Source organism: Polypterus senegalus, chromosome 16 (genome assembly GCF_016835505.1).
Source record: "Polypterus senegalus isolate Bchr_013 chromosome 16, ASM1683550v1, whole genome shotgun sequence".
Classification (NCBI taxonomy): domain Eukaryota; kingdom Metazoa; phylum Chordata; class Cladistia; order Polypteriformes; family Polypteridae; genus Polypterus; species Polypterus senegalus.
This window is the reverse complement of record NC_053169.1, coordinates 18,524,850-18,537,147: the sequence shown is the minus strand read 5'-3', so window position 1 is coordinate 18,537,147 and position 12,298 is coordinate 18,524,850. Positions and strand designations below refer to the sequence as shown.

General features: G+C 39.2%; 1 protein-coding gene across 1 annotated transcript in view; it reads right to left on the bottom strand.

Moving 5' to 3' along the window:
- znf318 (zinc finger protein 318) overlaps nucleotides 1-9,047 on the bottom strand; it is a 48,298-nt gene extending 39,251 nt beyond the window's left edge. Inside the window, exons 1-3 of the mRNA XM_039737838.1 lie at nucleotides 9,019-9,047; nucleotides 8,075-8,350; nucleotides 3,257-3,405 (exon numbers count right to left, since the gene is read on the bottom strand). Coding sequence (XP_039593772.1) covers nucleotides 3,257-3,405; nucleotides 8,075-8,344 — 419 coding nt within the window. The 5' untranslated portion in view covers nucleotides 8,345-8,350; nucleotides 9,019-9,047. The remainder of the gene's footprint in view (nucleotides 1-3,256; nucleotides 3,406-8,074; nucleotides 8,351-9,018) is intronic.
- Between the last annotated feature and the right edge of the window lie 3,251 nt (nucleotides 9,048-12,298).

Genomic DNA, 12,298 nt, shown 5'->3' with positions numbered 1-12,298 from the left:
CACAGCAAGCTGCATTCTCTGTAGGTTCTGACATTTTTCACCAGCACAGCCAGTTCATCAATCTTATTTGGTAGTGAGTTCACATTTCCCAGGATCACAGAAGGCACCGACGGTTTATAACGCCTTCTCTCAAGTGGTCTCGACTGTCTCGAGAAGGCTGCATGCATGAAATTTTTCTTGTATTCCCAGGGCTTAAGGAGCGTGACAAACATCAGGTTTTCGTGGTCTTGAAATCTGGTCTGTGTCTGGCAAAGAATATTGTCCAGAATCCTGCCATGGAGTTGGCCGCAGTGCACGCGACGATCTTTCGCTCAGAGCGTTTGCGGTGCGTTCAGTGGCCTCGGAGAGTGGCTTCTATCCAATCAATGGGTCTGAATATGGTGACGTTGCCGTATGCCTGCAAGAGGGCCCTACTGACACCAACTCAAAATCTGATCGGTTGAAGCAACAGGTTAATCGACATTTATTCTGTGTTAGAGTGCTTCCACAACAGATTGTGAAAGCCTCTCTGCCTGGCAACAAATAATGGCTGAAATGTGATTGGTTAAATGCTTTAATACGAAACTCCGCCTCCCACGGCTATCGAGCTGCATTCTATTACAGTATATGGACAAAAATACGTTCCAGTTATTACCATTATGCATAGAATTTCGAAATGAAACCTGCCCGACTTTTGTAAGTAAGCTGTAAGGAATGAGCCTGCCATATTTCAGCCTTCTACCTACACGGGAAGTTGAAGAATTAGTGATGAGTGAGCGAGTGAGTGAGGGCTTTGCCTTTTATTAGTATAGATTCAAAAGTGTTGCTATGGCATCCACCACATCCCTCTTTGCTCTATATGCAAATTGGGGAGGGTCCAGAAGAGCCTCAGTTTTTGTTAAGCAGTTGCTTCTTAATTAAATTTCTCAAATGAGAAGTTAATGCCATTGGTCTAAAGTCACTAAATGCTTTGGGGTTTGCAGTTACTGCCAATGGTGTAACAGTTGCCTGTTTCCATAGGCTGGGTACTTGCTTTAAATCCAAGGACATTTCAAATATGGAGTGGAATATTGGAGAGAGCTCCTCTGCACAGTAATGAAGTAGATGGCCGCTAATTCTGTATACACCCAAGCTTTTTTTGATTATTGCTTGTTTAAGGACCTTTCTAACATTATTCTGGTCAAAGAAGGGCGGACTCCTGACTCCAGACCTCAGTCTGTCCTTTTGCTGACTTGCGTCTGAAGAAAAATCCTGTGTTTCAGATCTTGAATATAACTCATTCAAGTTTTGAACTAGCTGATAGTCAATTTTGACCAACGTCAGTTCAACTCAATTATTGCTTTTGTATGAATGCCAGCTATCATTTTCATGCCATTCCACAATAAGCCCAGGTTATCAGTGCACAGTTCATGTACTTCAGCTTTGTTTGCTTTATTTCACGTCCTTCTGTATGCTACTGTATCAGACAACTATGCAGACTCTTAAAGCCTTATCAATTATTTAGTTAAATGTCACACAAACCAAGACATGTTGAGCACTACTCTATTCTCAAAGTTCCATGTTAACTAACCATAGAGGCAGGACCATCCAGGGATGCTTCACATCTCTCATTCCCAATCCCACCACACCCCCACCCCCAGGCAAACAAGCCATTTTTTCTTTGGGTCTGAATTGCCCTTGCTGTGATTTGACAACAGCTTGATAGGTTCATTTTTAAATTAATTTGAGTTCACTTTACATCTTATTGTTTTATACTGTTAAATTATTTTTAGTTTCTCAAATTGCATCCCTCTTCTGTGAAAGCTACAAATTTTTTTTTTTTTTAGATAGATAGATAGATAGATAGATACTTTATTAATCCCAAGGGGAAATTCACATAATCCAGCAGCAGTATACTGATACAAAGAAACAATATTAAATTAAATAGTAATAAAAATGAAAAGAATTAAAATAAATTAATGTTCGCATTTACTCCCCCGGGTGTAATTGAAGAGTCGCATAGTGTGGGGGAGGAACAATCTCATTTACGGTTTTTAGGGAACGGCTCTTGTGGGTGTGTGTGCTTTAACATTTTCATGGTACATTTCCGCTTATATTCTATGATTACCATTTAAAGAAATTACCATGCCACTTTCAGATTTTTCACACCTGAATACACACAAACATCTGAACAGATTTCAGTTCCTAAAACTGTTAATTACAGTACTGTAAAAATTCACATTTGCATTAAAAGAATACTCCACCCAAAAATATATTTTTTTAATGTGTTACCCATGTAGTTTACAGTGATTGCCAAGAAAAAACTTTTAATCTCATGTTTTAAAAGTTCATTGACAGAAAACAGTTTCTGATAAAAACGAAAAGTGACCAATTCTGTCCAACAGCAAACAATATCCATTGTCTAGTCGAGCATTCAAAACATGTAAAAATCATACATTTTTAGGTAAAATAGTATTAGTACTTACCTCCAGGAAAATTTGGCACAGTGTAAACAAGAAAGAAATTCCCATAATTCTGGGTTTTTGAACTGAAGACAGGACTCTTGACCAATGAACTGTTCTTTAATTGAAAAGCACAGTACTTTAGCAAAGATATGCATGCATTTTGCACATTTGAATGGATAACGGACAGAAGGATCAAGAGACACAAGTAACAAATATATTTTTCTTTTTTTCACATGGACATTATTCACATCGTTTGTCACTTTACAGAATGGGTTACCATTGTGTTCCATTACTTCATCAACTGTACTCTCTCATTCCGCATAAAAACAGACTAAAAATGTTCTTATCCATCACTACAAACCACATGGGGTAAGTAACATGTAAAACCTATTTTTGGGTGGAGTATTTCTTTAATACATTCTCATAAACTACTGACTAAATTTGCATAGAGCAACATTTTTTTTTTAAATAAAAAATATTTGCAAGATGAAATAACACATTAAATTTAATTACAAAGGTATATGACTTTATATACAGCTTGTGATCTGTCTCTAGTATAAGTGACACCATATTGAGAGAAAAAAGAAAAAAAAAAAAGTTAAAAAGGATGCAAAATTCACCAGTCAACACAAAGCCACATACTGGTTTGGGGATTTCATTTTTGTTTCTCTTCTACTTAAAATGAGCTATGCTTAATGTTAAAAGACAAATTAAATCAGGAACTGTAATTACACAATACTTTTTTTTTTTTTTTTTAAATTCAAACCAATATTTGTTTTAGTGAATGTACTTCCAGTAGATCAACAAAATAACTTTTTTCTAGACCAGCATACCTGGAATATACATTACTGCCATGTGTTAGCTCATGGGGATCCACTCTTCTGTGCTCTGGAGAACCACTATGGCTGCTATTATTTCCTACAGTGATTATTAGGTTGTGATCAACAGGAATGCACGAATGAGTTGGTGAGGAAGTAAAATCCTACAAGAAGAAAAAAAACAATGCATCAGTCACTCTTGATATTATATAACATTAGCAATACGCACCAGAACGGTATTTAAAAAGACCAACATTAAGAACTTACTCTACCACAGTCTTAAAATGAATGTCTTACACTTAAATTTAAGCAAACACTGGGCAATTTAACGATAACATGAATTACTAACATGAATGGAAGGCAGGAATTAACCCTTGGTGAAATAGCACCAGCCCATCACAGAGCAGGTTTATAAATGCACTCAAACTCAGAGATGCCAAACCCACAGGTCTTTCTTTGTCTTATGCAAAGGAAACCAGGTTACCTATAGAAAAACGTGCACAGTGGGCAGGAGAACACCAAAAATCCTTGCAGGATGTGCTCCGACTAGGATTCAATACAAGTTTCCTCGTGCTGTGAGTCAACAGTGCTGACCACTGTTGAACCATTCCACCCTGCTAAATGCATGGCTTACCTATTTTTAAGGTGGACACAGACATGTAATTCTACAGACCTGTTATTCTACTAGTTACATACTAAAAGCAAATTACGTTGTAGAAAAAATTCTGAAACATTGCAACCATTTTGTAAAATCAAGACAGTACTATAACATTCTCAAACTCACTTAATCCCTCTCTGGGAAGAGCCTACACAGAAAATGTACAATAATTCCAAGGGAAAAAAAAAAACTCTCATATGCCTAACGCCGATTCACATTAGGTGACTTCTAGTCACTGGGAAAGTCAGATTTGCTGATCACAGTTGCTGATCTTGCCAACAAACATCATTTAAATGAGAAAAATCACAGCCTATATCACATTTTCTGACTTAGTGCCAACCTTCCAGCACAGTCCTCCTTTCTCTTGCAAGATTTGGCTCAAGAACTAATCAGCACATCGTCATCTCATGACATGCTTAAGCTTCATGCTTGGTACTTTAGCTCTAGACTGTCCTCAAGAAACTGTGACAAATAGGACACACACCCATCATCGAGATATCAATGTTTTGGGTATCAGGGGACTGTAAAATGTTGAGATCAGTTGAAAACCAGAGATCGCAATTTTTGACGAATCTTAAGATTTCGTTCCTCCTCCCATAGATAACAGATTAAATACAAAGAGGACTGTTTCTCAGTTATGTTGGGCAGAATACCCTGGGCAGCCTCGTGGTCTGGAACCCCTGCAGATTTTATTTTTTCTCTCCAGCCGTGTGGAGTTTTTTTTTGTTTTTTCTGTCCTCCCTGGCCATCGGACCTTACTCTTATTCTATGTTAATTAGTGTTGTCTTATTTTAATTCTTTGTCTTTTATTTTTCTTTTCTTCATCATGTACAGCACTTTGAGCTACATTATTTGTATGAAAATGTGTTGTATAAATAAATGTTGTTGTTGTTATGGTGGGGGAGGGGACAAAGTAAAAATCCACAATTTGCAAAACTCTAATACTGTAAATGTCCAAAATAAATCAACCTAACGTTAAGCAAGGGTCAGTTATGGTGTGGTGCTGCCTTTACTGTCCAAGGACCTGGGCAACCCAATTTTTGTGGCACTACGAATTCAGGTATAGCAAAACAATCAGAAAAGGACATCAGAAATTGTATACCCAGAAATGTAATGATCAGCTATCCGCGTTTCCCAACCTCAGTTCTGGGGGGCACACTGTGGATGCAGGTTTTTGTTCAACCCAGCTTATGCTTTTATGTGGACTCCTGGGCTAATTAAGTTGTGTGTTATTTCCCAATTTCTGTGTTTTGAGAGCAATATAGAAATTAGAAAACTAAATTTGGTAAAAAAAAAAAAAATTATATATATTTATTAAAATGTACCATGCAGTAATATGGGAATAATGTATTTTTTTCTTGATTTTCATTCTACGTTTCTAAGTGTTCTAATTGTTTAATTAATCCATTATTTACTAATTAGTGGGTCTGATGCTAAAGTACTTGCAGCCTTTTATTATTTCGTGTTGTTTGCCTGAATATCTGCTCTGCTCATTTTTAATTGTCATTAATAAGAAATAACGAAGGGGAAAAACTTCACAGAGAAAGGGCAAAATATAATGAAATCAACAAAAGAGAGTTAAGCATTTAAATCTATAGGAAAAGCAGAAACATTTCATAATGTCTTATAAATGTAAAAAAAAAAAACAAAAAAAAAACATCACACTTCTGTGCTTTCCTGAACGTAGAATAAAAGAAAAATAATACCAGCTAATTAAATGAGATCAGTGCTATCAGGTGTTGTCACTGATTAGGAATCTGGTTGGAACAAATACCTGCAGCCACAGTGTGACCCCGGGACAGAGTTTGGGAAACACTGAGCTAGATCAGGGGTCCTCAATCACGGTCCTGGAGAGACGCAGTGGCTGCAGGTTTTTGCTCCAACCCAGTTGCTTAATAAAAAGCACTTATTGCTAAAGTAACACTTCTGCTTCACTTTAGTGATTTTGAGTCCTTATTGCTTAACTTTGTCTTAAACAGCTATTTTAATTGCTCCTTATTATCAATAACATGCACATGACAAGAGAGAGCAGCATTTCTCCATTTAGCTTATTTACATTTACACCTGTGTGTATTTATGTGCACTATTGGGTTTAATTAAATACTTGGAAATAAAATGAAGAGAAAAAAGTGAAGGACTGAGAATTACTCGTCCATTTTAGCCTTCAAATCATTTGCATGATAGAAAGGGAAAGAAAATCTAGGATATGAGAATGACCAGACATAGCAGAGTTAATTTAATTTCATAGCTTGTTAGTGCTTTATTGGCAAGAATTGCTTTCTAATTAAGCAACCAGGTCAGAACAAAAACCTGCAGCCACTGCGGCTCTCCAGGACTGGGATTGAGGACACCCTGAGCTAGATGATGGGTTCTCAAACTCAATCCTGGGGAGCCTCTGTGGCTCCAAACTGATTCACAATCAGTGATAATAATTGATCTAATTTAATTAGCTGGTCTTTTTTCCTCTTCTGTTATTCTACATTCGTAAATGCACAATAGTATGATTTTTACATTTAAAAAATTTGTAGATTTCTATTTTTTCAATTATATTTAAATGCTTAACTCATTTGTCTTCTACTATTTTGACCATTTTTTGTGTAATTTGCTTCTTTCGTTGTATACTAATAATGACAATTAAAAATAAGCAAGCAGACACCTTGGAAAACAACACTGAATGAGGAAAGGCTGCAACTACTTTAGTGTTAGACTCACTAATTAGTAAATAATGGACTAAATAACCAGAAAACCTGGAAAACAGTGAAAATCTGGATAAGCATATTGTTAAAAAGTACAATGTATATATAACTGCTTAGTATATATTTAAACTTACTTACTTGATTAGACAGAAGTTTTTTTTTATTTTTGGAATGTCAACTCAACTCAACATCTAGTTCCTACCAAAGAAGTACAGACAACCTGAAATGAACTACTCAGGAAAGACGGTTAACAAGTCCAAGGAATTTAAAAGCTGTGTATGAAATAGTGAGAAAACAAATCCTCAAAGCAGATGTAAGAAACTCATTGGTATCTGTTGGAAACAACTGGCTGCAACAAAATTCAATGACTGCAACAGCAGCTTTGCTTTCAAACAAAGGAAAGTTCTTGGAACAAATGAAGAACATAAAAACGTCTTACAAGAACAGGCCACATAACACAACATAGCCTGTCAATGGCTATTCACTTAACCTTATTAAAAAATCCACTGGGGGTAAGAACTGACAGTTACTAATTTACATTTACATCAGTCTCTTAGAAATCAAGTCTGTCTTTACTTTTGTGTCACCGGCCTGGTTTAATAATCTTAAAGAGAGAAACAAAAACAATACAAGTCATACTGCGAAACGGACCAATAAAATAAGGTCTCAACAGTCCAATCTGACAGTTTAATAAGCAAGTATGTATTGCAGAAAGCAAAGTGAGTATTCTGTCGCATAGGATTTATCCGCTACATTCACAATTTCAGCCATCAAGCCACGGGGTCAAGGTTCCAAGGATAAAAAGCAACCGGTTCAAATACTCCTCTATACCAACTGCCATTTATCTTCTAAATAAGTTCCAATTTTAATAGACATCTATAGGCTTTAAAAAAAAAAAACACAAGTTTTACCAAAAGTGCTCACTGCTAGATGAAGATTATGTTAGATTGCTGTGTATTTTTTTATACCTTTTTTAATGTTACATCATAATCTCTCTGTAAAACCTGCTGACACAACAAATTTTCTTCTGAGATAATAAAGTTGAATTGAATGTTTAAAAGACTGAACTAAACAATGGTGCAAACCAATATCTGGATATCCTCACTTATAACTGGGTAATTTTAAAATCTCCAACTAAGAATGGCAAACTGATGTGGCAGAAAAGGTGGACATCCTAAACAAACACAGGGAGAGCATGCAAACTCCACAGACACTGGCACCATGAGGTAGCAACGCTGACCCTACACTAGTAAATATTATAATATAATCAGTGCTACACCGGACCATTTTATGGCTGTATTTTTTATTGTATTTTATCTTTATTAAGTAAATCACTATGAATTGCCCAATGGTACGAAAAGTGCTATATAAATAAACTTGCTTTGGTGTCTTGCATGTGGCCATTCAAAACGTTTACACTGTTAAAAACGTGTCAATGACACTCCGTATGTTACATTAGTTCACAAGATCTAGTTTTACCCTGCCCGCAGGCCCGCCGCCTCGGTAGTCGAGTAGGTTTCTTCCGGGAGAAGAGTGTCGCCTTCCCGGAGAAGGGCGACGGTAAGGCTTGCTGCTCTGGTATCCCGAGGAAATATAGTGATGTCGGTCTCTTTCATCCCGGTATACTCCTGGCGAGGCTGGCTGTCGGTGTACAGCATCTCGTGGAGATAATTGTCTCTGGTGTCCTTCCGATTCCCGATACCTGTCTCGCCTTCTCTCCTTGTCTCTGGGAGGCCTCGTCTGAAACATCACGGCCTGCGTGCAAAAACAACCGAAGCAATTGTTGTTATTACATTTTATGGAAATCGCTTATCTCAGAACAAGTCCAGCCTCGCAAAGAAAATGTTCCGCTGCTTACTTTACGAGTGTAAAAGGTGTATTTGAATCATGCGGCTGCAGCAAAGCAGCAACTCTTCGTTCGAGAATCGTTCTCAGGATTACTAACCTCGTGACTGCGGTGCTGGCCGACTGAAACTTACCAGGAGTTGAAAGAGCGAGAGTCGCCGCTCGTTCAGTGCGTCTGATATGCGGGGCAGATCACTGTGAAGGAAGACAATTTAGTTTCATGTCTGCAGTCCAATTCACCTGCGGACACTGTTTTGTTTTGCTTTTATTTTTTGTACGTCAATACCGATTTGCGGGGGTGGAGTCTAACTTTAGGCGGGGCATCCATTACTGACCCTTTACATTCACCTTCACATTTACAACTATTTTCTTCCAGGGACCCCTAAACCAAAGATAGACAGATAGATTGATGTGTAAGGCACAATATAATTAGATAGATAGATAGAAACTTTATTCATCCCAAGAGGAAATTCACATACTCCAGCAGCAGCATACTGATACAAATACAACATACAATTAAAGAGTAATAAAAATGAAGGTAAAAACAGACAATAACTTTGAATAATGTTAACATTTACCACCCCCGGTGGAATTGAAGAGTCGGATAGTGTGGGGGAGGAACGATCTCCTCAGTCTGTCAGTAGAGCAGGAGCAGTCTGTCGGTGAAGCTGCTCCTCTGTCTGGAGGTAATACTGTTTAGTGGATGTAGCGGATTCTCCATAATTGATAGGAGCCTGCTGAGCGCCCGTCGCTCTGCCACGGATGTCAACCTGTCCATCTCCATGCCTACAATAGAGCCTGCTTTCCTCACCAGTTTGTCCAGACGTGAGGCGTCCCTCTTCTTTATGTTGCCTCCCTAGTACACCACCGCGTAGAAGAGGGCGCTCGCCACAACCGTAGATTGATAGATAGATTGATGTGAAAAGCACTATATAATAGATAAATATACTTCATTTGTCCGCAAGGCGAAATTAGAACTTTACAGAAGATCGCGAGGGAGAAAGAGACATAAATAAATAAATATATAAATAATAAACAAACCGACCCCAAAGCATATATATAAGACCTTCCGGCTTGTATTGTGGAGAACTGTTGCAATCAAAAACAGGGCTATAGGTGACAGTAAAATGGCCATACCTGTCCAGATGTCCATTTGAAGGCGTTAACATTTGAATAAAACGGGTCCAGTTTGTTGTATCTGGAAAAGGAACATGCCGTTAGAAGTTAGGTTCAGAATTTCGCATCATTCTGTTGCCGAGTTTAAAAATAAAAATCAACAGGATGCTGCAACCCTCTTGTGTAGTAACCTGGACAAATTCAGTCAGTTTTTCAAAGTCTGGATCACACTTAAAGGCTTTAATTGTAATGTGCTCGCATATCTATCTATCTATCTATCTATCTATCTATCTATCTATCTATCTATCTATCTATCTATCTATCTATCTATCTATCTATCTATCTATCTATCTATCTATCTATCTATCTATCTATCTATCTATCTATCTATCTATCTATCTATCTATCTCTCTCTCTCTCTCTCTCTCTCATCGTCTCTCTCTCTCTCTCTCTCTCTCTATGTCCCCAAAGGGAAATTAAAACTTCACAAAGATCTTCACGGCCCCTCTCCCTCCCAATAAACTAAACTTCAAAGAAAACAAAAATTTAACACAAATTCTTCGAGAGTGGCAGTCAGCATTGGGTACCTCCTAACTGGGGATGAAGTTTCATCAGGGTGTACTGGATGCACACTCAGAGACCCATACAACGAGCCATTTCACAAGTCCATCACAAAGATGTAGGCTTCTAAGTGTTGAAATGACGAAGCGGGACCCGATAAGCACATATAGAGTTAATGTTCAGGTGTCTGCAAACATTTGGCCATAAAGTGTTAAATCACTAGAACACCGTTTCTCAACCTGTGGGCCATGGCCGACCCCGGACAAAAAACATCCTATCTCCCTCACTGCTCAGACAATCGCACTCGATTCATAGCGGCAGCATCCGCAAGTGGATCGCGACTGATCCTGGATGATCTCCCCAAAACTCGCTCTGACGATATTGCTCGATTTACCAAGGAGGAAACGATTTGTCGACTGCACTTGATTTAACTAATGTCCTGACACTCTGGTGATCGCTAGGACCGCCAACCCCAACCGCCTCCCCCACACACATGGTCATGCTCGATTTACCATGGTGGATCGCACAACAATCACAGACAGGTAAATACCCCCGCCCAAGTGGGGTCACAAAAATACAGGCGTGTGAAAAAACAGGTTGTTACACCACAAAGGTTGGGAAAAAGCACGCTAGACACACTCAAGTCTGCCTGACGTAGTGTCATGAATTGGTATATTCAAATGTTTTTGGGATGAGGTGGCGCAGTGGGTAGCGCTGCTGCCTCGCAGTTAGGAGACCCGAGTTTGCTTCCCGGGTCCTCCCTGCGTGGAGTTTACATGTTCTCCCCGTGTCTGCGTGGGTTTCCTCCCACAGTCCAAAGACATGCAGGTTAGGTGCACTGGCGATTCTAAATTGTCCCGTGTGTGCGTGCCCTGCGGTGGACTGGCACTCTACCCGGGGTTTGTTTCCTGCCTTGTGCCCTGTACTGGCTGGGATTGGCTCCAGTGGACCTTACTGTGGCCCTGTGTTAGGATATAGCGGGTTGGATAATGACTGACATTTCCAATCTGATTCATCTGCTAATATTAGTGGTTTCAATGCTCAGGTCCAGGAGCCCAGCAGATCCTGCTGTCTTCTTTCACAAATCAGTAGATAAACCTTGCCAGTCCTTTATCTCATATCACCCTTTTACACTCCCACAGAATATAAAGGACCTACCTTCTCTGCCCACCCACTTGTTTGATCTCCCTTTGTAATATGACTGTGCACTGCATTTAGCTTGAGTGGCATGAAATGAGAATTAGTTCTATACATTTTGCCCAGTATGTTTGCCTACTGACAACATCCATCCATTTACTAAATGTCATGTTACATCAGATGACTTTTCCAAAGATTTTTAGTCGTGACCTTCATTTAAATGATCTGAGAGTCTAGGGCAGTTGGCAGTATGAGCCTGTGAAGCCGGTCATCTAGTCTGACGTACCCCACAGCTAACACAAAGAATCCGAGGTTCGCTCCAACAAAATCGAGCAGGATTGATGTTGTTTTCGATGTATGGGTAGGCTCGGTGGGTTTAAGAGCTGACCACCAAAGGATGCCTGTCAGGAGGTACAATATGTAATTCAGCACCACGGAATAAGGAACATAGGTGTTTTGGAACTCATAAACAGAGCTCGTCTGTCTGATGGTTCATGTTTAACGTTCTACAACACAATGGGGGAAAAAAATGGCAGAGACTGAGGCTGAACCTGCTGTACCTATTGAACCTTTGTGCAGTGCTGGCTCAGCCAGACAGCACGCTATTGGCTGTTGGAAAATGGAGGAAGCCAGAATGTGCTGGAAGGTCAGCACACAGTCAGAAAATGCGACATACCCAATGACTAGAAGTCTTGTAATGTGACATCAGCTTTATTTTCTTGTTCTATTTGTGAAGCGCCATTCAGATCCCACTTAAACATTTGCTTTTTCAGTCTCTTTTTCTTTCTTAGTTGTCTTTAACTGAAACTGTAAGTTATAATTTGATTCTTCTTCATCTTTTCCCACTTCTGAGTGGGGTCGATGTGTTTGATCAACCTTCTCCACACATCTCAGTCCTGCAGATCCTGCCCAGTCAGACCCTTTTCTTTCAGATCTTCTTTCACTTTATCCATCCACCCCCACTTTGGCCTTTTTTTTGCCCCTTACTTCTTTTCCCATCGCTCCTTTGCTCACTGTGACAACAAGGAGATGACAGAAAGCCCC